The sequence below is a fragment of the Nannospalax galili genome, unplaced genomic scaffold, assembly GCF_000622305.1.
Source record: "Nannospalax galili isolate Female #2095 unplaced genomic scaffold, S.galili_v1.0 scaffold54, whole genome shotgun sequence".
In the NCBI taxonomy this organism is placed as follows: Eukaryota; Metazoa; Chordata; class Mammalia; order Rodentia; family Spalacidae; genus Nannospalax; species Nannospalax galili.
The window spans coordinates 7928387-7953853 of NW_008341028.1; the positions used below are offsets into that span (position 1 = coordinate 7928387).

Here is a 25467-nt window from a genome sequence, read left to right on the forward strand (position 1 = left end):
CTGTAAACTATCTGTGTGGGTTTCAGCCAATAGTTTTAATTTAGGGTAGGAGGAAGGAGAACAAGAAGGATGGCATGATTAGCAGAGCATTGCATTCCAACCAGCACAGAGTAGGAAAAGTCAATTTCCCATTGACTTCCCATTAACTTATGTGGGAGTCTTTGTGTACTGAGAATTTAGAGCTGAGCTCATCAGCACTTGGAAGGCAGAGCAGGATTGTCTTTGGAAAGGCCCAGCACTTGTATTGATGGATTGGCTAACTCTCCTGAGAATGTGACATGTTATTTTTAGAGAACACGTGCCACAGATGGGTTCTAGTTTTTCTCACATACACCCATGGCAGAGAGCTGACATCAATGGCCTTTCACTATGTAGTCAGCTATCCACACTTAAGAGGTGTGTGTTTCTCAGAGCATTACACCTTTGGAGAAATAGTGCTGAGTGTGATCCTAGTGTTAATGCTAATCACTTGTATTTCTGATTGCATGCTGTGTAACTCAATGCACAAAATACTTTTTAATGAAAAAAACCTTGTATCTGTATGAATGGTAAGCATGCATATATGTGTGTATGTGCACATTCATGTGAGTGCAGGTGTGCACTTGGGAGGCAGATACAGGCAGATCTCTGTAAGATTGAGACCAGCCTAGTGTACATAGTGAGTTCCAGGCCAGCTGGGGACTTGTCTCCAAAACAGAAAGAAATGAAATAAATCCCCCAAACCAAACACACACATACACACAAACACACACAAAACAGAATTTAAGTTCAGCCTTACTTCCCATGCCAAATCCCATACCCATTCACAGTGTGTACCCAGCCCACCATCCTACTGGGAACTTTATGTAAAGACCATTATTAAATCCAGAATGATTTTTGTTTATATAGTATCTTAGTTGTGGTATCAGTACCTATACATTGCATATAATTTATACTTATTTTTCAAATGCAGTGTTTATTTTTTGTGGTAGACAAATACTAGTCATGATTACATAATCTGTATAACATGCCTGTAAGCTTAGTAGTTCCTGAGGTTTCTTGAGTGGTACCTTTTAGTCTGAAAACAGCACAGATAAATATGTTGGCCACCATTTTGGTCTGTCTTGGTTCTTATGGTTAGAAATTCCTTTGGTGTCCAGTTTTATAGAGAATCTTTCGGACCTAACTTCGCAATAGATTGTGGTTGATAGTCCTCATAATTACGAACCTCCTATTAGACTTTTGCAATATATTTTTTTGAAGTTTTAGGGCAATTTTATTAGAATTTTAAGGAAAAATCCTCAGAGCAGGTGAGCTGGTCATCTTGGCAGCTGCCTTGAGGAGGAGAATGGTGGGAAGAAGGAAAGAAAGCCGTGGAGCCATGCAGGTTTACAGCCTGCATGGGGGTCAGGCATGTGACTGACTGGCAGCCACATGGCTGGGAGAAGGAAGCTTTAGAGAAAAAGTAAAGAAATACAAGATGCTAGGGCAGCCCAAAGCATTAAAAAACTTCAATTGGACTCTGGAAAATAATTGTTGTGGAGGCATCAGGGAGGATACCAACAGAGGACTACGTTTTTATTGTAAGAACAAGGTTTTCATATGGAATTCAATAAATGTGTGGTCACTTTAGTGTTTCTTTAAAAGACATGAACAAGGCAAAAGTAGAGGCATTCTTACCATTATTAATCCCTTAGTCCTTCTTTTTCACTGATTACAGAGATTAAGTGAATAGATAACCTGAATCTCTGTGTAAGAATAAAAGTTTCCAATGTCTGAGTTAAAACTTGCAGTATTACCTCCCTCTCCCACTTACATGTAAGGATTTTCTGGCTTTGGGCCAACAGAAGTGTAAGTTTTTATCAGTAATTTAAATAGATTTTATATTAGACCTGAAAATGTTGCCTTTTTAATTGAAAACTTATCAATTATTTAAATCACTAGCAGCCCAAGGCTGTTAATTTTATGAGTGCTATAATAATGGCATACAGTGGTTTTTGTTACATGTGACGCATAGACTCTGGTTTGGTGGGAAGGACTTGCCGTGGCAGTAGGTTGTATACTGTTAAATAATAACCAACATATAAACTGAAGGCTGCTGTCGCACATCAGTACCATTTTATTTAAGTTATTTAGAAGTAGTATTCTTTTCTTCATTCGATATATTTTTAAGAGATAATGAGAAAAAAACAAAGCTATAATAAATTGTCTTTTAAGAAAATGTAAAATAATTTGGTCTCCAAGGAGATATTTAATGGATTAAAAGAATTCAGCAGCCAAGTGTTATTACAGCAGCCATGTGATAGCTCTGGCTCTGTGCATTTTGTTATGAGTTTGTGTTAATCAACAATCTGTTTTTATAGCGTAGTTTCTTGTAAGTTATGTTACTAGAATATTCCACTTCTGGGATCATGGCTTTTCCTCTGACACTATTGTATCTTTTTAATTCCTCCATAAAGTATTTTTTTAATTAGATTTGAAATGTTTTATTAGAAAAACATACAACCTACATATTCTGAAAACTAAATACCTGATCATTGCTGATTATTTAAAGGACCCTGTTAAATATTCCCTGAATGTGTTGTTTTCTTTTTCATTTTCTGGGAATATTAGAAATAGTCTTCTGCTACCCTCCTGCCATCTTTTGTATTGCTGCCTCGTGGGGACCTTGAGGCTTGTTTGTAGGAGGGCTCATTTTAATGCAAGCCTCGTCTTGGGATGGCCTTTCACTGAGGAGCTCAGCAGTCCATCCTGCTCCTGTAACTGGATTCATATTACCTTCTGCTTAGTCCTGTACCTAGTAAAGGATTTTTTTTATACCTGATTTTTCTTATTCCTCAAAGGTTTATATGAGTGGAGCTGAGTATTAACAAGAATAATTCTCTTCATTTTGTCCATTCTCTCTCTTTATGCCATTTTCCCACATTGCCAGAAGAGTATAGAGTGAGTTTTACTGTAATGCCTCTCATTATAGCAGAGACCTTGTGTTTCTGTGGAGTCTAAGTATTCCCTTTGGTATACTTGACCACCATGCACCTTGTTAGACATAGGGCACCATCAGAGAAAAGTACTCCTTGACCTTTGGAGCACCCTGTAAATTGAGCTGTGATTATCTTTAACCTGCTATACATAGCTTAGGACCTGCCTCAAAAATCATGCAGTTAGCCCAAGTAGACCTGGATGGGAACATAATGGTTTTGTCTACCTCTTTCATTTTACAGAGAAGCATACAAGCCTGTGAGATCAGATTCAGAAATGTGGTGGGGATCATGAGTCTGGGCCTAGGAGGCCTGGATGTAGACTCCAGTGAACCCCTACCTGTTTTACATATGGTTTTTGTTCTGGTAGCTAATAAGTTTTACTGAGAAAGTTTTATACATACTCCTTTTTTTATTGATTATAAAAAAATTATGCTTTTTACTACAATTTCTGTGTACCTCAGTTCAAACAAGAATGTAAAAAAAAAAAATACTGTGGATTTGTGAAGTTTAAAACATCTTGACCAAGTTTTGCCATGAAATGTGCTGCTCATGTAGGAGTTGAATGTTAAGTATCCCCAAGGCCTTTGTGGTCAGGAACCTTTATTTAAGTAACATTTCTACATGATGTTTTTAAGTATGCCCATTATTAAATAGGGCCATGTTTGAAGTTAATTTTCAGGGGACAAAGTCAGTTCAGCCTTCAGTGAGTGGTCAGTTCGTAATTCTGTGCCGTTCGTGTATGTAACTGACTGAGACACACTTTTCAGACAAGGTAGAGAGTGACTAAAAGAAGGGAGAATGGGAAGAAAGTTTGTTTTAGAAATTATTCCATTTACTTGCTCAAATAATGACCATAAGTCATTAGTAAAACCTAAAGTAATTTTTGTTTTGTTTTCTTACCCCAGTCAATTGATACTTTAGTTATATTCTTCAGGCATGGTGGAGAAATGACAAGAAAGTAAGGAAGAGTACAACTCATTTTCAGAGGCAGATTTTAACTTTCCCCTCTGTGTTGCCTGAGACATTTGGGAGCCCTTAAATTATCGATAAAAATGTTGTAGCCCCTTCTTTGGCCCCACTTTGAGAAGTAGCTTGGGACATCAAGTTATTTGATGATGATGTTGTTTGCATCAACAAGGAATTTATGATGCAGCTTTGGAAGCAAAGGAAAAGTATAAGCAGAGCCCAGGCCTGGTGGCACCACAAAACCTGGAACTCTGTTGCAGCTTTGAGCCATCAGTATTTTGTCATCGATGTGGCTCACTTTACTTCAGCTCCATCTCTGGAGGACTCACGTGGCATGATGTCTCCGTGGCCTGATGATCTTGTTACACTTAAACAAATGGTTTAGGCAATTTTAAATGTCTTTAGGTAGGATAGCAGAATGTCTGCAGCCTAGAAAGGTAAGTGTAGACATTGCCCCAAGTTAATCACCATGAGGATCCAAAGCTTCAACCCTGAGAGGACTCTGAAGGTATTGGACCCATTGCCATGCAAATTTAAATCCCTACTGCCTGGGTATATAACCTTCAACTTAGCCAAGCTGAATCTTATCTGCTGTTGGTTGCCCAAACTTCTATTAGGACCATCTGGAGCTCCCTAAAGTCCTTTACAGTTTTACTAGTCAAACAAATAGTGTCATCAATAAAGATGGCCAACTTGCTGTCATGTTCGCTTCCAGATTATTAATAAATACATCTATCCAATAACATCAGCCTGGAAACAGGCCCCAGAGTTCTCTGTTGATCTTTTCACTGGAAGACTTTCATTGTGATTTTCTTTTTTCTTTTCCAATTCCACATGTGGGCTCTTGGTCTAGAGTTAGTTAAGGAAGAGCTTTTGCACACAAGAGCCTCCTTGAGGTAGGGGCTGTGAGTTGTTGGGGGACCTGAAGCCAGATAAGCTAGTAATTAGTATGCAAAATAGATGGGCTTCATGTCTTGCTTTTGACTGCTGGGGCAGTTAGGTAATTTGTAAGAGGTGGGCACCACCAAGAAGCCTCACAGTGTGAAAATGAGGAGGAACTGAAGGAAGCATAACTGGTGACTCATGTGAGTAGTGTGCTAACGGAATGTGGAGCCTTCTGATGAAGCTAAGATGGTTGGGTTCTTCACTGGGAAAACTAATAAATTAACTATGGGCTGCAGATAGAGTGTTTGTTGATTATTATTGTAATTACTAATCAAGCTACATGTAATGGGATATGCTTGCACTGTTGACCAAATGGGAATTTGAAAATTTTATTATTAGTAGGAAAAATCAGCATGTGTGTTTCTTATACATAAAGTGTCATACTGCGCGATCTTTGAGGCATGTGAGGAAGAGATTTAGGAAATTGCTCTGTTATAGACGTATGCACATTGTATGCTTTTGTCTGTAAGGAAGTTGGAAGGGCCAGTGAGAGCACTCATTGCTTCTGTGTTGGCTCCCCATCTCCTTCCTGTAAACACTGTGTAACATGAGTTCTGTGTAGGTTCCAAACGGTGGTAAGTCCTGAAGGGGTTGGCAGCATGATCCTTTTTGAAAATCTCAGGAAAGTTGTTTATTCTGTTCCTGGAAGATCAAGGCAACATTGTGCATGTCATTTCAGGAGCTTCAAGGATTTCCTAAAGCACATAGAGATCCCAAGGGATTATGTCTACTGTGAGCAATAACAAACTGCATGAGGCATGCCCCTGCCCTTGATGAGCTTCTGGAAGAAAACCAGACTCCCCAGCATACTTCTTATCATTATTTACAACATTGTAGTGATTGAGGGCAAGGGGGGGGATACCGACTCAACCTCAGTAAACTGACTACACTCTGCCTCTGTGGTGGTCGGTCCAGGCATCTCAGTGGTATTGTACAGTGGCTTCTGTGTCACCTATCCTCGTGAACATTTCTCTTCTGGGTTCAGTTGCTTGGGTAGGAGAGTTGTAGCTATGTGCCTCCTGCCCCAGTTTTTTAAAAGTATTTTATAGGTTTCCCATACACTCCTTTAATTTTGATCTTCTTAATGCCTTCTAAAGATGAATAAAGCAGATAATTTCCCCATTTTACAAAAGGATACTGTGTGTCTGTCTCTGGATCACTGCTAGTAAACAGAGAGCAGGAGTGAGCTGGAGCCGATCCAGAACCGATCCTCGGGAGCCCAGTCAGAGCTCACTTGGTTGTGATTTGCTCACTCACCCCTATAGCAGGTTTTCCACAATAAGGATGTACTAGATGATAACACTCCTGCCAAGCACTGCCGGAAGGAGCACAGTGAGTGTGCTGTCCACTGGAAGGTCCACTAAAGGCCCCCCTTGCCCCTTCTGGGTTCTCTTAAGACCCCAACAGAAAGGAAACAGGTGAGGACAAGAATGACGATCAGTTTGATGATCACCAGGCAGAGTGGCAGGTGATAGGATGTGCTGAAGCAGTGGGTACTCCTGGTGAGCAACTAGTCTGTCTTTGGGTATGGGGAGGCTTTCTGAAGAAGGTGGTGTCCTGGTGGAGTGTTCTTGGCTGAGGAACAGCATGTGTAGAAGAACATCTGAGGAATTCAGGAGGAGCTGCCTGTGATTCAGCTTGTGTGGGCAGTAGGGGAAGGAGGCTGTGCAATGAGGCTGTGGAGAATGGCAGGCCAGATCAGGGAGCGCATTAGCTCAGAGGTGCAGGAGAGTGACGTGTCCACAGCTCAGTGCTCTGGAGGGAGGCTTGCAAGAGAGTTCTGAAGCACAGATGCAATGTGGGCTAGTTCGTGTGCAAGGCCGTGGTGGCTGCAGGGCTGGTGGGAGGTCAGCAGATTTGGAAAGTGGGGAGGAGGTCAAGTGAATGAATCTTAGTGGCCAATGTGGGGAAGAAGGAAGGAGAGATGGTCTGCACTACTTCAAGACATCTGCTTCTGGAACCTGAGCAATAGAATGGCATTTACTGGCTGAGTGGCAGAAGACCAGGTTTCGGGGGAGGGTCTCAGAGAGAAGTGGAGAGGCAAGGAATTCAGTGTTGGACCTGTTGTGTTGGAGAAAGCTTTTATCAACCGCCTGAATATGTTCTGAATCTTAGGAGAAGAAATCTGGGCTGGAAATAAAGATTTGTGACTCAGCAGCTCCTAATTAGTCTCAATGACTTCTGGTAGTTGAAACCTTTGAAGAGGTAGAGGAGATCTATAAGAGTACTTGATGAGAAAGGAAGGTTGGTAAGAACTGCAGGAAACTTATGCACTTAAGGAAGAGTGGGCCAAAGGGCCACTCCCAGGAACCAGAGTGAAGGTAGTTGGAAAGGTGGGAGAAAGGCTGGGTGGTGCTGAGCCCAGGTCCCCAAGGGTACCCTCAGTGCAGTTGGCTTGGTGCTGTATCCTCTCAGGGACTGTGACTGAACTCACACATCGTAGAAATGATGAGTGAGAAGCCAGAGCTCTCCACTAGCTCAGTAGTCTTCCCAGTTCCCCTGCTTATCTACTTAAATGTTCCAGGAATATGAGAGCCACCTACCTTTTAATTCTCAAATAGTAAGCATATGCTTCATGTTCTGAGTATGTGAGTTAGAATGAAGTGTTTTTCTTGGCTCACTGATTAACTGGTTGTGTTCGTTGGTAAACCATTAGTTTGATCTTAAAACAAATAGGATAGGGGTGAGAAATTAGGTAACTGTAAATATGTAGTGCTGGGCCTAATGCATACAGGTGTTTGGGGAATGAGGGGTTTTGTTTTTGCTTTGTCCTTTTTTATTAGAGAATTTAAGCCTTGTAAAAGTAAACCATTTTGTTTTAGAACTCAATTTTTTATATGGCAAATTTCCATGAAGAGGAAAAAAAGTTAATTATTGATTGAATTGTGCTGTCATAATTAGAATTAGGTTCATAACAAATAGGAACACTATGTGATAAACTTGCAAACAAAACAAAGCCAGAAATTGTACTTGTTACCCCCTTGTTGAATCTGGCCTTCTGTTTGAGATTAATTAGATTTTTGGATAACTACACTAAACCCTGTCATATCCTCATTAAAATTGTTTAAGGGTTTTGAAGAACATCTCAGAGGGACTCCAAAGCCAATCTGAGTCTGGTACTGGAGATTCCATTAGCCTTCCTAAAACTGATTAATCTTTACCCAGTTAGCTTATTGATTATTTCTGCAATTACTGCCTGTTATGGATTATGCGAAGAACAGCAGCAGCAAACACACTCTATAGCTGCTGCCCATGTATTCAGTTTGGGTACCTAGTCTGTCCTTTGTATACACAGCATTTGCATTTTTAAATGCTAGAATACTTCTGAGATGGAAAGTGCTGTGCTAAATGTTGTTTCAGTATCGGCAGATTCACTTTTTAGAAGACTCCTCCACTAAATACCACCTTCCAGTTTACAGAGCCCCATTTCCTAATTCTACGGCCATACTTTAACTTTTGAGTCTCCCAGTTACCCTTGGTAATAAGGGAAATGTTTTCACTCTCATTTGGAAGGAAGTGATGCTCAATAAAGTTAAACAGTTCCTGAGGCTGTGCAAGGTGATGAGTGGCAGGGTTAGGGCTCACCTGCATTTCAGTCGATACATACTTACTGAGCACTTACTATGTGTAGAGCTTTGTGTTGGGGTGATCAAAACCAAGACAGAATTAGTGGTCATTTTGTGACTTTTCTGTTCCAGTCATAAATAACCGTCTTGGTGTGTGAGGTTTAGGGTTTTCACTGTTACTGTTTGTTCCTTTTGTTTTGGGTTAGCCAAAGTCTTGTCTTTGCCACTACTGAAGATTTTTGTCACTGTTTAGAAGCAGTTGGGAGAGAATACCTTCAAAGAAAGATGATATTGAAAAGACAGAGGATCAGATGTAACAGCAACTTGCTGGGCAGTGTTTTTTGTTGCTGTCTTTGCTGTTTTCATCAGTGAGGTTTACATCATTCCTCTGACTGGACCTCATCTTACAGCTGGGCAAAGTGTGGTACAGCAGCATTGCCTCGATGGGGTCATATGCCAGGAGACAGCCAGTGGTGAGGCTCCTGGGGATGAGCCCTCTAACTCTTAAGTGCCTTGTTCATTGTCCTGCACAGCAGCAGGCCTAGTGGCCTGGCTGGACTGCTCTGTGCCAAGATACCACACATGCCCCAGGTGTTATCCTTGCCCATGGGGAAAGCTGCAGATACAGTGGCCTGAGCTCTGAAACTGGTGCCTATGGTCCCCTGGCCCTCAGAGGTCAGTTGTGCACAGTGCACTCACACTATGGGTTTGGTTACCACCCATTGCTGTGTGTCCTTGATAGAACACAAGGTTTTCTATGAACACAAACACAGCTGACGCCTACTGTGTCAGCAGGGGAAAATACACTTGGATTTAGAAAAGCTGTAAAAAGAAAAGGTAAAGCCTAACTACTTGCTTTAGAGGAAGTCTTAAGGGGCATGGTGCATATTGCCGTGGGATTATGTTAATCCAGGAAAAGAGAGCTTAAAATTTGTCACAGTGGTTACAAACATATGTGTTTGCCAGTTGATTTGGCACAGAGCTAAAATGAAAGGGAAACTATTTTTATTTATTTATTTTTGAGGTAAATAAATAAAGCTGGAAAACAGGTCAATTTCATGCATGCAGGGTTTTATAGTAGGGAAAAATGCATTGCACCTGTTCTGACCCTTTACATTTGAGGTTATTTGTTTTCAAACTTGACCCCGAGCACCAGTTTCCGACAACTCTATAATTAATTTTCTAGATAAAGCATAAGGATATTTTATCTGCTTTGATTTCTAGGACCATAGCAAAGTAGAAATCTATCCTATATAGCAGTTAATTAAAGAAAAGCATTAACTATAAGAGAACACCCCCTCTGCTGTTGTCTTGTATCAGTATAAAAAGGCAGTAATTTTTTTGACAGCCACTGATTGGAAAGTTGCTTGCAGCCTTCCAGAAGCAAGGGGTACATGCTGTGGATCAATAACCGGCAAATTTCCCATTAAAAAGAATACCTGAGCAACGTTCCAAATAGCCACTGGCATCTTAATTTTCCACAGAAACCTCAAATACTTGTGTGCCGAGGACAAGTCATTTTCGGACAATTTTTCCAGACTACTTGTTAACAGTTATTGCTGTCCCAAAAGGTTGACAGCCTACATGATTGATACTTCATTTACCTGTCATCGCTGTTGAGTAATGGCGAGCGCTGTATTTCTGTGGTTTTCAGGAACATTCTCTTGAAAGATATTGCCTTGTGTATATTCCAGAGAGTGTTTTGTACATGTTTATGCTGTGTGTATTTGCGTTTGTTGGGCGGGGAAGGAGAGGATTGCCACCTTCCTTACAGTTTGAAAGCCTTTGCAGAACAGGCTACGCTTAGATCAGTGCTAGCAAAAATCCACCTTCTGAACACCTCCACCCCGTCCTACGCACAGCTAACCTTCACCTTCCTCATCTTCCGTGCAGAAAGCCTTGGATTTGTAAACGTCTGATTCTCAAAATGATATAGAATTTTGTGGCTTCCTTGTATTTTTAAGGGAAAAGACTGATCCTGTAGTACCTTTAATGCGTATAAAAACAGCAGGAAGGCACAGGTGTTGTCTTAAAAGAAACTTTTTTACAATGTCAGTAAATGTGATAATCAAGGAGAAATTTCCTGAAAATGCAGTAGTTAAGTAAGATGTGTGTGTTTAAATATAAAAACAGCAAAGATGACAGAGAGCTTTGCTCTTCGACAACCAATGCTTTTCACTGTAGATATTTTTTTCTCTTTGAACATCATTTGTTTGTTCAGTGTTCCAAAAGGTGTAAGAAAGTGCAGAGGTCATCTATGACTTCGGTAGATAGGGAGCACAGGTCCAGTTAGCACACCAGAGAAATGGGGTAGACCCCAGTTCAACCTTAGTGATTTGGGTTTATGAAGGACAATGTGATGTTTTTTCCTTAGAATTTTATTTTTCATGTGTTCAAGATTTTACAGTGAAATTTTGATCTATTTTGAAGTGTGTATAAGGCTGAAGCATGTTTGCTTAAAAGGCAACTACCTGTTACCATGTGGACTCTGTCATCTTTGGTTGAGTCCGATGTTGTTCACTGGCCCCACAGTCTCTGCAAACTTCATCTTCATTATCTGTGCATTTCATACACAAATGTGCATAATGTTTGGTGGACGGACATATGGACTCAAGCCAGGTGTGAACCTATTCATTCTGCTTTACAAAATTCAGAGGAAAAAGACAAGAGGCAATTTGAGAAATTTCTATGAAAATGCTTTTTATATCATTTAAAATGTGTATCATTTAAAGTTTGTTAAATACTAATATGGAGTCTTCCTCAATACTTTTACTTCTAAATAGCAGTGTGGATGATAATACTATACTGGTCTTTCAATCCTGAATATGTTCACTGCAGTCATTTTGGTGTACAAATAGGGGGAGCATGTTCTCCAAGCTGATATGTGCATACCAGCAATTTACAAAAGCACTATGAATTAAACAACCCATAAGTGTCTGTCCCAATATTCATACATTACTGAGTAATCTCTGTCTATTATCTCTTTGCAGTATTATTCCACAGTAATGGAACAACAAGTAAATGGACAGTTAATAGAGCCTCTGCAGATATTTCCAAGAGGTAATGTTGAACAAATTCTAATCAACAATGATTATTTCAGTAAACTGTTTCATCAACAGTTAAGCTTTCCAAAGGTTTAAATGCACATAACATGATGTTTAGCTCTTAATTTGGAAAAAAACAAAAGAAGTATTCATTATCATGGGGATTGCAGACATATTATAGTTATAGCAGATAAAATATCTAATTTACTAGAGTAAATTAAACTAACTAGATTGGTTTTTTCTTTTGAAGTACATACTTACATTCGCTTAAAGAACTCTTTGGGGGTCCACATGGATTCTAAACCAAGGCTAATGGATGGCTTTCATTCTAGATTTATAAACTGTGGCTCTTGATGGTGGCAAAAGCTGCTGTTGCTGTCAGCTAGAGCAGAGAGGCTCTGGGAGAGAACTTTGAGCAGAGCATTAGATGCTTGGCTAGGGGAGGTATTTTCTAAGTAATGGGAAGTCTTCTTCAGTGGCAATTTGAGGGTGAGTCTCAGTGAACTCCCTTTTTAGGATAGGCAATACCAACCTTGTTTCGGTATGATTGTTCAGCTGCATGTAAATGTGCCCTCCAAAACTGAATAATGGTGAAAAGAGCAGCTTAATTATATAAATCATTAAGTCTTTTCACCCATTATATATTGCCCCACTTGAAATCCATGTTTTTCTAACTAACGGAATGGATAACGAAATTCTCCAAGTAACTCTTCTAGAAATAACTTAATTGAAATAATTAAAAGTTAAACTTACCTTCGTTAACTAATACTGTACAAATAATCATGGTATGAGTTTTCCAATTAAACATTCTAGACTTTCATTACCTGTAACTCTGAAGTTTGAATGGCTCAATTAACCAGTGGGCTCCTATTTGCAAAGATAATCTCCAAAGGCAGCTGATTTGGCCAGCCCTGAAGGAGAACCAGGTTCAAGGCTAATACTGCTCTTCAGTGTTTGCGTGGGCAGCAGAACCAGGGGAGCTTATTTCATTATTAGTAAGAACTTATTGAAGTGCTAATTGAGGTAATAAAATTGGGCTATTTAAGATCAGTGGTTATCCAAAAGAAAGTTATGATTAATCTGATTTTGTGGTATTTGACTCAGAACCCAAACACAGAGAGGTTGTGCTGTTTTCTTTGTAGAAACTCCTGACAAGGCTGTAGATTCTTTCCTAGTTTTCCTATTAACTGTGGAATTTGGGCAGATTTCAAAATTGTTTCTCTATAAGCACCAGTGTTCTACAAGCAGAAAATTTTCATCAATTACTTCAGAGCTCTGTTACAACAAAGCCAAGTACAGAATCCTAGAGAGCGTTAGTCCCAAGATACAGGGCTTTGTTTTCCTTTTCAATAACTGTTTCCTTCTCTCTGTGGGGAAAGATTCAGATTCTGTCTGTTCTGTTTGACTGCCCTTGACTCTGAGCCTCCCATGGCAGCAGCCATTCTTAGACACCTGTTTAGGCCATGACTTCTCTCAGCGGATCCACCTGTTAGGTTGTATTGCTTCCTTTGTACAGATGAGGCTGTTGAGGTTCAGAGGGGTTGGGTAACTTCAGAGTCACACAGCTGATAAGTGGTTATTGTAGGACTCTTTACAAACTTTGTTTAAATCAACAGTTTGCTTACAGTGGAAAGGCATGTAAATTAAAATTCTAGTGGAGTATGCAAGACAGGAGTGTGGAGGGTTCAGTGTGGGGGCGGGGGAAGAGTACAGTGTAGGGAGATGATACTGTAAAGAAAGGCAGGAATATGAGATGTTAATATCACATGGCATCCAATCATGATACATATGAGGCTTCATAGATTATTAAACACAATCCTTCTAAGCCATATTTAGAAATGCAAACATGACTCAGTCTCCCTTTTGGGGGGTTCTTTTTGGTGCTATGATTCAGGTCTTTCTAGCTTTTATCATACCTAAGTGGGTGAGATAATGAACTGTGTACAATTAGCATGTGGCTATGGTGGGCAGGTTCCCTGGTCCTATCTGGTCTGAGGCCGTAAAGTCTCACACCTTCGATTCTGTGTCTAGGCTTATAAAGAATCTGTAGATGGAACAAGTGGACAGGAGGAGAGAATGTTTTTTTTCTAACAGCCTACAGCTGCCTTGACTAGCATTTGACTCCAGCTCATGGCCAAGTCTCCCCTTGTGGTTCAGCGATATGTTAAATACTGATGAAAACTGGCTAACTTTGTATCTTATATGAGGATATTGGGGTTTTGACTTTAACATAGCTGTTTAGATTTCTAGTCAGAAAGGTTTGAGGAGCAGCAGTGTAAGGTTAGAGACAGATGAGCGTCCTGGCCTGTCTCTCATTCCCTGCTCAGCCACTTTCTTGGTACAGTTCCTGAATGTACCAGTTTCTGCAGAGGAAACAGTCTGAAGCATTGTCTTAGGAAATCCTGATGATCCTTCAAGGACGAGGCACCAGATGTTTGTGACTATTGTTTTGTTCAAAGAGTTAATTTCCATTTTAAGGAAAGAAGATCTGGAGTCTTAATGCATTTTAGAAATAAAATTAGAAATGTGTATTCATGTTTAGATATCTTTCCTGGGAAAATAAGATAATACATTTAAATTACTTGAAATCCCCCCACATGAAAGCAGCTCAGGCTTTGCATCACCTGACTCTCCTTATTATTAAGCAGTTCTATCTCTGTGGTCAGAAACAGGAAAATACATGGAGATCTGAGAGAGGAGAAAAAAAAAATCAAATTCATCCTTCCCTAAACAATCAATCAAAATTGACAGCCCCTTAACATACAATTTGTAGGGTGCTATAGTTTTCAAATGGAAGCAGTCTATAACATGGACAGGAAGCTTTTGTGTTTTTAACATTTGATGAAAAAGCATTTGTAGAATTGGAAAAGTCTACCTGTAACTCAAAGTGGTATTGAGAAATTAATATTGTTTTTCCTGGTCTGCTTTATCTAAATATTAGCAAATGTCAAGATTTGCAACAGACATCATCAAATTATATACCTGTATTTTAATAAATTCGATTGCTTGTGGCTATACAAAACAGTATTCAAACTTGAATATTCCATCTTAGAGTCCCTAGCAGTCTTTTTGGCATTAAAAGATCCTTTACTTTTCTTCCCTCCCTCCCTCCAAAACAAAACAAAACTGGAAACTAAAAGCAGCTATTTTCTAAGTAGTTTAACTGGTAGCACATATATGATATAATTGAGTGAGGAAAGATTGCAGACATTTGAATTATGAAAGGAGTTTCATCATTTTTAGCTCAGTTAACTTAGTTTTTGTATGTTTTAAGCAGAAATTGGAATTTATATGATGAAGTAGTGTCAGAAAGCTCTTTGCATTTATAAATGCTCACTCCTGCAAGTTAAAACCCGAGTTCATAATTCCCACTTTGGGTCTTGGGAGCCACTTTTCAATCATTTCTCTCTGCTAATTTTGGTGTCACCCTCATTTCTTTTTAAACGATTCATTTTGAGCAAATTTGTAAATGGCCCTGATGTGTTCCACAATTGAGTCAATTACTGTTTCAGCCTGCAAGCCTCCTGGGGAGCGGAACATACATGGCCTAAAGGTACGGATTTCAATAATTGTTTCAGCAAAGTTAGATGGATTTGTAATGCTGCGTTCCACTTATTGAAATGTCAAATAAAACTGCACTTTCTCAAGCTCTGACAAGCGAGCCCCCCCTTTTTTTTTCTTTTTTGAATGGGAGGTAGAGGGGCCACATCTCTATTTGCTTACCATGTATATGCTGATACTGGACTTTTGGTACTATATTTGTAATTATTTTGTTGGTCACTTTCTTCAAGATAGTCCTGGAGACTGGTCTCCACAAAGATTTATTGGAGTGAAACATAGACTTCATTTCAGTGATTAATTAAGCACATAAGCATATTGCACACAGGGTACCCCTCTCTTCTCTTGACATATTTATGCTAGAAACATATATCTAGTTAATGTCTTTTCATTGTTCTGTGTATTGTGAAGTCTGAATTTCTGCTTAAGGCTTCCCATCTGAAAGAAAAGCTGGCCATTTTTATTAGGCTCAAGTGTTTTATAATTAATTACTTGGACCTCATTTTCTAGTGAATGAGAAACAGTGTACAGTGTTCTGCCTGATTGTAGCACTGGAAGAGGGTTATATCCTGAGGTTTGTTATGAACCCCTAGATAGATGACTAATGTGCTTTTATAACATCTTGTTTTTATATGTGTTTTATATAGTAAATTTGGATGCCCCCCTTTGTTTATCTCTCTTTTTAGCACTGTTTAAGTATTTGAATAATGACAGGAATAAAGGATTACATAATATACAGATTTTACAGTCCTGTAACCTATATACTGAATAGACCCCAACCATGGGTCTGTCTAGCAACAAGCTAATTAACCTTCATAGTGAAATGAGAAATTTCATGGCAAATTATAGGTTAATTAGAACTGTGTCCTCAGAACACAAGGTTGATCAAACTTCTTTATTTATAGGTGAATACCCGGGCTGGACCGTCTCAGCATACCAGCCCAGCAATCTCAGATTCGCTTCCAAGCAATAGGTGAGGACAAGAAAGGAGAGGTGCACCTGATTATCTATAGAAGTGGCGGTGGTATGGGAAGAGGCTTGTGGAACGACATTTCATGTATTTGTGACTGGAGACATGGCTTGGACATTAAAGACTCAGGCTCACAATCTATACATCAAGAAAAAAAGGTGTATGTGGCCATAAAGAAATTTGACCAGCTAGGTAACCCTTTCTACATAATGGCCAAAGGAAGAATACTTCATATAGAAAGAGGAAATTAGGCTTGAGAGATGGCTCAGTTTGTAAAGCACTGTTGTATGACCATAAGGATCTGAGTTTGGATCTCAGTACCCATGTAAAGCTAGATGTGGTGTGGCAGTGCATTTCTACAACCCCAGTGCTGGGGAGGTGGAGACAGGCCAATCCTCAGAGCCTACTGGCCCAGCCAGCCTAGCTGAATCCATCAGTTTCAGGTTCAGTGAGAAATCCTGTCTCAAAAACTAAGGTGGAGATTGAGTGAGAATACCAGACTTTGGCCTCTGGCCTCCACATGTGCACATTCATGCACGCACCTACACAAACATATACCTAATGGTACACACACACACACACATCAATAAATAAAAAGAAGAAATTAACATATTAAACTGCTAATTTTGTTCTGAAGAGTTTTCCATTTTTTCTTTTTGAGGCAAGGTCTCTCTGTAGCCCCAGCTGGCCTGGAACTCACTATATAGACCAGGCTAGCCTAGATCTCACAGAGATTTGACTGCCTCTGCCTCCTGAGTACTAGGATCAAAGGCACGTGGCAACACGCCCCTCTGTTCTCCAAATTGTATAGCCTGTTCTGAGACTGTTCCATGCCTTGGTGATCCAGCTTGCAAGCTTTATAATGAATGCTTTTTCCTTTTCCTTTGGTTTTTTTTTTTTGCTTGCCCACCTTTTGATGGTGTCACTGTCTGCTGGCATCTTCACCAGAGTTAGGGACAGAGTAAAATGGTGACATTTAACTTAACCAACCACACTGCTCATTAGTGGTATCTTTGTGCAGGAGGTTGAAGCCTCTGTTAACAGGAAGGCCATTTTTGTTAATTTATGCTAGCATCACCTCATACTGATACAGATACTTAAGGCTTAAGGTTTTCAGAATCTTCTTGTAAGAGAACTTAACTGTCAGACCATCATGGTTCTCAAGTCGAAGGCATGGCCGGCCTCATTTTGACTGTTCAGTTATTCAGCCGCTAAACATCATGTTCCTGAGGGTGACATTGGAAGATGGCTGCTCCATATTGCAGCCACACTGGTGGCTGAAAAGCCAACAGATCCACAAAACCCTTCAGTCCTGTACTGAAGGATCTCTAGGTTTAGGGCCTTAATCAGTGTGTGCCTCTGTTTTATTGACTGAGAAAGTTTAGGCCTCTCCTTGTCCTTCATTGCTTCTCTCCCCTCCTTTTACCCATCATCTTGGTTCTTTGGCGGGGGATCTGACTTACTCTGGCTCACAGTTTTGGAGGCTGAAGGTCCAGTTGGCCTGGCACAGGCTGGTGAGTCCCCTTGGCTGCCTCTCCTCATAGCAGGTTGCAGTTATGGGAGCATCTGCAGGAGTGAGTGACCTCATCTTAATACCAGAAGCCACAGAGACTCTTAGCCCCACAGTCCTGCCCCCTCCCTCCCTTCCTCCCTCTCTTCCTCCCTCCCCCCTTCCCCCCACTTTTCTCATCCTTCCCTCTTTCCTTGTCAATCAGCTCCAGAGTATAACCTGTCTCCACTCAATTTTGAACTATACTGTGTTCAATCACAGTCCATGTCTCAAATCTCAGTGGAGCACTCTGGGAGCACTGTTGAGTTTCACCTCAGTCATTCTCTTATAAACACCTTTTAGAGTCAGCATCCCCCTCACCGTCCTCACACTGCTATCTGTCACTTAACTCTGCTTTGTTATATCTTTTAAAGGCCATCTACAAGGCAGTGAATCAACATTTATGTTCAGACATTACACAGAAACGTTTGAAAAGGAAATAAAACAATTTGTGAAGCAGCAAGTTCTCAACTAGGACCAGAAACCCTTGGTAGAGTATGATGCTTGACTGTTAATGATCTCATCATTCACTTCTTTTACTTCAACAAGTGACAGAAAATTTGTAAGTGTAATTTAAGCCATATTCTAATGATTTGTGTTTTGTTCCAGAGCACTTTGTTTTCATTATGAATACTGCTCTGGGAAATCCCTTGAGACTCCCTTCTCAGGTGCTCCAGGCTGAGTCAAGGTGACAAAGCCAACCAAGACAGACACTATAGATGGCAAGCGTTCAAGTTTGTATTGTATTCTAGAAGCTTCCATCAGTGAGAGCTGAAGGTAGGATCCACCAACAGCCTTACATGGTTCTTTCTAGGGAGAATCCCAAGGAATGACAGCCCTCCCTCTCTCCTTCCCTCCCTCCCTCCCTTCCTTCCTTCCTTCTTTCCTCCCTCCCTACCTCCCTCCCTTCCATTTTTGAGACCAAGTCTTGATATGTAGCCCAGTTAGGCCTCAGACTTGTGGCCATCCTCCAGCCTCAGCAGCCCAAGTGCTGGGATTACAGGTGTACACTGCCATACCATCTTTACAGTCCTCCCCTTTTAAAAATATATGAATGTTTTGCCTGCATTTGTGTAAGTGCACCACATGTGTGCAGGGCCCACAAAAGCCAGAAGATGACCTCAAATCCCCTGAAACTGGAGTTACAGGAGATTCTGAGTCACCATGTGGGTGCTAGGAACGAAACCTGGGCCCTCATTAAGAACAGCAAGTGCTCTCTCCAGCCCCCCACAATCCCTTTTGAGTACATACTCCCAGTTGACTTAAAGAACCCCACTAGGCTCCTCCTCCAAAGCCACTTCCCTGATTATTTTTCTATTTACCCACTAACTTTCCTGCTGAGAACACATAGCTCTTAAAGGGTGTCTCTTTGAACAGTTGATTATATCTTAGAGTACAGTGAGCTTGTCAGTCACCAGTGTGTCATCTGTCTGTGGTCATTCGGGCAGATGTTTGGTTCTCCACAGAGAATTTTGCTTTGCAGCCAGCCACTCTGTCCACACAGCTTGGATAGATGAGCCGTGGAGGCACGGGGGCAGAGGGCCACTTGTTCACACAGCTCCAGGAAGGCAGAACATTTCATTGGTACCACTGATTCCAGAAAAGTTGGTGTCCACACAAACTGTGAGCCCTGAGGAAACCAGGGTTTGCCCTGGTGTTTTAGGTTAAGTTTCCTCATGGTGTAAAAATCCAGATGGCATTGAAAAGATGGCAAAAACAGAGAAGCCGAGTAACTTCTCCACCTTCCCATTGTTGTTTAACAGCAAGTGAGAATTAGCTTGGTTATTTTAAAATTAATCATGTATATTCATGAACAGCAGAATATTCATGACACTTGGGTTGGACAGAACTCTACCATCTGAGTATCTCAAGGTTCCGCCCTTGGAGTCTTCACTTAGGGATATGACAGTAGTAAGGCTAGCAGTGATTCCTACGATGGGAAGAATGTTAATTGAAAAAATCCTACAGCTGTTTTTAATATGTTACCCTACGTTGGCTATGTTCTGTGCCCCAGGTTGATAACTAATCAGCAGGTATTTATTGAGTGCCTCTTATTCAGTAGTTGCTGTCCAAGGAATACAGTGTAGTAGTAGTGTTGTAGAGGAAACAAGCCAGTACTAAAGGAAAACATACTAGACAGGAATGTGTTTAGATTTAAACTGGGTGTTCAGAGAGGGTTCCTTGGGGAGAGTGATGTTTCCACCCAGGCCTGAAGGATAAGGAGGAGCAAGTTAAATCAAGATGCAGACATTTCAGCTAGCGGGACATGCGTAAAAGAAGGCCCTGAGAAGCTGGACTTGTTTATAAGTAGGCTGGTTTGGCTGGAGCACAGAAAGCCATGCTGGATTGAGGCTGGTGTGGGAAGTAGAGGGGAGAGCAACTAGGAGGTAAGGAGGAGGTAAGGGTGCAGACAGGAGTCAGGTCATGTGGGGCCTAGAAGTCTAGCAGTGCTTCCCTTTCCCTCAAGCCCTGGGGAGCTGAAAAAGGGCTTTGGTAGCAGAGGGCATGTGGCCTGGTGTTCTTAGCAGACACTCTTCCTGTGGGGAGGAGGAGGAGAAACACCAGCTAATCCTGCGCTCCTTCGATGCTTGACTTCTTGCCGAATGGGCTTCCAGGCTCTTCCTAACATCCCTGAGCCAGGGACACATTTTGTGAGCCAATGCAGCCCCTTTTGTTTTCATTTAGGAACATCCTAGAAGGTTCTTTTGTCTGAGCTGGGCTATCTCCCTTTAGCACCCACTTGTAAGGATTGATTTTTTCCCTCAGACATGGCTCTTCCCTCTTTCAGGTTATAACTCCTCTGTCCATCATCTTCTCTCCAAACATGCTTCTTCTTGACTTCCCACCTCTCCATACCCACTCCTTTGCTAGCTTGATAACTTGCGTCTCATCCTTCTAGTAGCCTCCTCTTTAGGAGTCCTGTGCCTGTCCTCTTTCAACATCCCTGTGGATGCACAGGTGCTCCAGGCTTTCCAGATGACCTCCACAGCCTCCTGGCAGTCCCTCCTCAACCTTAGCTGCAGTGGGTCTTGCTAATTATATATTAGTTAGCTTCTTTTCACTATAATGAAATACCTGAGATGGCCTGTTTTGTTAAGATAAAAGGTGTATTTAACTCACACTTTGAGGGGTTAAAAGTCTAAACAGCCCGGAATAGGCTGTCGTAAGAGCTCCTCATGGCTGCCTCTCCTCATTGCAGATTGTATGGTAGGAACATGTGTAGGACTAAGTGATACTGGAAGGCAGGGACTCTGTTCCTCAGTGCCTTTTGAGGAAACACCCCCAATTGACTTAAACACTGCCCACTAGACCCCACCTTTTAAAGGTATAGACCCTTGTCAAGTCTCCTATATTTGGATGACTCTTTTGGGAATAAACCAACTCCAAACTGTCACTCTAATGCACATTTCTGAGGTACCATTCCCCACTGCACATTGCAATGTATCATCTCTGTTCCCCAGTAGCTTCTGTGCTCTGTGGGGCCAGTGACTACAGTATATTCACTGTTGAGCCCTGACCTGAGGTGTGGCACATAGGAGGTGACTACATGCTTGAAGGGTGGACGACTGAGTGTGCCTGCATTCTCTTTAACTCCTCTCAGATCGAGTTCTCCCAACACACTCAGCTTTTTTCAGGTGTTATTTCCAGTCCCTTTACCATTTTACACTTAAAATTTTTTTTATTTATTATTTCATGTGTATGAGTGTATTGCCTGCATCTATGTAAGTGCACCTGTGTAGGTATAGGATCCCCTGGAACTGGAGTTAGAGATGGTTATTAACAACCATGTGGATGCTGGGAACTGAGTTTTCTGTAAGAGCAGTTGGTGCTCTTAACTGCTGAGCCATCTCTCCAACCCCATTTTACACTTTTGTTTTTGGTTTTGTGAGTCAGTATCTCACTCTGTAGACCAGTCTGGCCTAGCACTCCCTATGCAGCCCAGGTTGACCTTGAAGTCACAGCAATCTTCCTGTCTCAGTCTTCTGAGTGCTACGATTACAAGTCTGAGCCACTGTGCCTGGCTCTGCCTTTTTATTCTTACTCTTTGGATATCTTAGTGTCTCTCTTCAAGTATTATATCCAGCTCACAGTTATATGGTACTTATATTTTAATGTATTTTTAAATGTTTTGTGAAAACTCAGGCAATTCTAAACATAATTGAAATAGTGACTAAACGCAGAGTCCAAACCAAATTTCAAAGATGAAATTTTTTTGTGTTTCTTTTTTTGGTCTTTTTGAAACAGCTGGCCTGGAACTCAGTATGTAGATCAGGATGGACTTGAACTTAGAGATCCGCCTGCCTCTGCCTTCTGAGTGCTGGGATCAAGGCATGTGCTTACCTTGCCTGCCAGGCCTTTTCTCTGTCACTTTCAAAGCATAAGTTGTTCTTTGGCATAAGTAAATGACTGTTTATTATTAAAGTCAGTTTACTAATCCACATGTGTTCCTAGGTCATAATCACTGATTCAAGTCCCACTGCCAAGGGAAGACCTTTCTAAATAACTTGGCCTTCTCCTTTCGTAAAATTAGGATGATTAAACTTTCCATCCGTGTTCTGCTAGTGTAAGATTGATGAAGCTGTATTAAGGCATCATGTTTTGTTTCTTGGATGAAAGGCATTTGTAAATGCAATGAATCAAAATGTTATTATTTCAAGCTTATGACATAATGGAATGTTTGCAGAGAAACTGTGTGTAAGGCTTTGTTTGATTATGTATTTTTACAATAATTGGAACTATCAAATTGGGAGTCATTTATGGGAATGCTAAATTTAAATATTTCTCAGAAAATGTGTGTGTTTGTAAGAGACACTCTTTTCTTTGGATGGGATCTATACCTTTTCTTTATAAATTAGGGATAATAACTATTCACAAAGGAGTATAGTTCCTGTGAGGGCTAAATTAGAATGATAAACAGTAACATCAGTACAGTGCCTGGCATCCTTTGTCACTCAATAGATAGTAGCTACTGTTACCATTCTGTTGACTAGACCAATTTTGGGGCAGCTGTTTATATTTTGTTGTGTACTGCAACTTTAGTTCTATTCTGTGAAATTCTTGAGTATTCCTCTAGTGTGGTTGCACTTGGAAGGACACTATTAACCTAGAATCCTTAGGTGAGGACATAAAGTGGGAACTGAGGCTCAGTAGTTAGTCTGTGTTGGACCACAGCAGAATTTTAAGGAGTGGTTTTTAAAAATATTTTTTTATTATTTTTATTTTATGTGTATGAGTATATTGCCTGTATGTATGTGAGTGCATCCATGTTGTGCAATGCCGTGGAGGTCAGAAGAGGGTTTTGGATTTCCCTGGAACTGGAGTTAAGGACGGTTCATAGCTGCCATGTGGGTGCTGGGAATCGAACCCGGGTCCTCTGTAAGAGCAAACAGTGCTCCTAACCACTGAGCCATCTCTCCAGACCTTACGGAGTGTTTAGAGAGAATAATTATCACTTGAAATGAAAATGTGGTTCAACTCAAAGTCTGAGATTTTCTCTGGTGTCACGTACTAAAGGTACCAGATGGAACACATGTATGTTTCAGATCTTGGCTCCTTTTGCTTTCTGGTATCCTTTTTATCTTCATGACATGCTGTGTTCCCACTATTGCTGCCACAGTATAAGAGTGACCACCATTTCTTTAAACTTAGCACATGCCAAAGTCTCTACCTGACTGGTTAAGGAATGAGAACAGTACGGAGTGGAATAAGGTGAGGTCTGTGTTTTCAGGGAGCTTCCAGTTGTGGGCAAAGAGTGTGGTGAGAAGAAGGTATCTCTACTGCTAGCTAACAGGAGGGGGAGTGAACTGGCAGCTAGGTCAAGAGTTAGGAAGAGCACTAGCAAGCTTTAACTTCCAAAGAGAATGTTAGTTGTGGGGACGGCCATTTTACACCACACTCTCCTTAGCTGGTGGCTGTGTAGAGGTTTAAACTAATTTTAAAGCTAGAAGATTTCAGAACTTTGTGTGACCATCCCCTTCCTTAAGAACTTTCACTAAACTCATCCACAGAAGTGTTTACATGCTGTGTTAGCCATTTTCTGCTCCTATAACAAGTATCTGAGATTATCAGCCAATAGAGAGAAAAGGTTTGTTTTGTTTCACAGTCTGAGAGGTTTTGGTTCATAGTTGGGTCCCATTGCTTTCTGCCCCATGGTAGGGCAGCACACCATGGTAGGACTGTATGGTGGAGGAGCTGCTCTGTCCTGGTAAGGGAGGCAGAGAGAGACAAAAAGGAGATGGGTGTCCCACAATCCCTGTAGAGAGCATGCTCACAATGGCCTTAAACATCCTACCAGGCCACATGTCTGAGTTTCTACCACCTCCTGATAGCATCATGCTTGGGGCCAACCCTTTACCACATGGGCCTGTGGGATATACTCAAGCTAACTAAATAGCACGAAGCCATATAAACCAGAGAACATTTTAATAGTCAGTAAATAATAACGGAAGTTGAGTTTCCTAGGAAAGTAAAGGCAAGAGAAGACAGCTACAGTTTTTTTATTCTATTCATAAAAATATGTCTGTAGTATACCAGACAGTACTATTTTGCAGTATTTTATTTTCCTGGTGATCATCTGTATGGCTATTTTATAGAAAGAGGAGTTGCAGTTCAGAGAGGAGAGAGAATATGTTGTGGATCATAGAGCTGGTGACAGGTTTTATTTCTACTACACGTTTGCTTCCAGGATGCTGAATTGTATAACTCTCATCTGTAGTAAAAGACCATCTATTTTATCTTTTGAAGTTCTCTAATCTTTGCTACCTATGAACATTCTAAGAGTACACTGGTAGTACAAAGTACTCTGTGCTTTGCAGGTGCGAATCCACATACACTGTTCACCGAATGAAAGGCTACCTGAAGGCAGCAGAAGCAGTGACCAAGTCCCTGCAGCACTTCATAAAAATAAGATAGTTTCCATGTGGGTGCTGGGATTCAAACCCAGGTCTTCTGCAAGAACAACCAGTGTTCTTAACCGCTGAGCCATCTCTCCAGGGGATCTGACCTCCAGCCTCTTCTGACCTCTGCGGGCATTGCATGACACGGGTGCACTTACCTACATGCAGGCAATACACGCAACACATAAAATAAATTAAAAAATAAATAAAAAATTTTAAAAAAGATAGTTTTCTCTGAACCATCCCACTTTGTTACTCTAGATTACTAACAGAGTTTTAGTCTCCTTGATGATACCCTTGGCATTCTGCCAGATACTTAGAAAGAAAAAGAAATCTTATACACGGGGAGGAGTTTATTCTGCACCTACAGTTAAAAGCAAAGGCATATTGGTCTAGAATTTTCTTTTTTATTTCAATTTTTATTTATTATTATTTTAAGAGAGGAGATCTCATATATCCTAAGCTGGTCTTAAACTCCATTGTAGCTGAGGCTAACCTTGAACTTCTGATCCTCCTGTCTTCTGAAATTGTAAATGTATGCCACCATCCCCTGTTTATATGGCGTTAAGGATCAAACCCAGAGCCTGGTACATGCTAGGCAAGCACTCTGCCAACTGAGCCATATCCTCAGCCCTGTTCTGGGATTTTCAGTGGCGTTCAGAGGTGTTGGTGATCTTGCCACTAAGAATGTCTTTCCTTTTCAGCTTAAAGAAGTCTTCTGCTGAACTGAAAAAGATTCTAGCCAATGGCCAAGTAAGTATTGTTGTGTATTAAGATTTTCTATGTAATAGTGCCCTGTTGCTGTCCAGTTTTATCCCTAATAAGTATTAAAGAATAAAGAGCATGCACATCTCTTATCATAAATGAACACCATGGTGTAATTTGATTGGCAGAACAATTTGCAGCATGTTTTTCAAACTGTGCTAATAGGTTTCATTCCCAGCAGATGGAAGCACCGTGCACACACCCTGCTGCCATCTCAGTTTTAAAAAGTTAATCAGTTCTGAGCAAGT

General features: G+C 40.9%; 1 protein-coding gene across 9 annotated transcripts in view; it reads left to right on the plus strand.

Annotated features, from left to right (window-relative positions):
• Positions 1-25467, plus strand: part of Map2k5 (mitogen-activated protein kinase kinase 5) — a 277836-nt gene that overhangs the window by 24919 nt on the left and 227450 nt on the right. For all 9 annotated transcript variants that reach the window (XM_008836355.2, XM_029565020.1, XM_008836356.3 and 6 more), the window contains exons 4-7: positions 11428-11497; positions 14994-15034; positions 15945-16012; positions 25159-25207. In XM_008836355.2, the coding sequence (XP_008834577.1) occupies positions 11428-11497; positions 14994-15034; positions 15945-16012; positions 25159-25207 (228 nt within the window). The remainder of the gene's footprint in view (positions 1-11427; positions 11498-14993; positions 15035-15944; positions 16013-25158; positions 25208-25467) is intronic.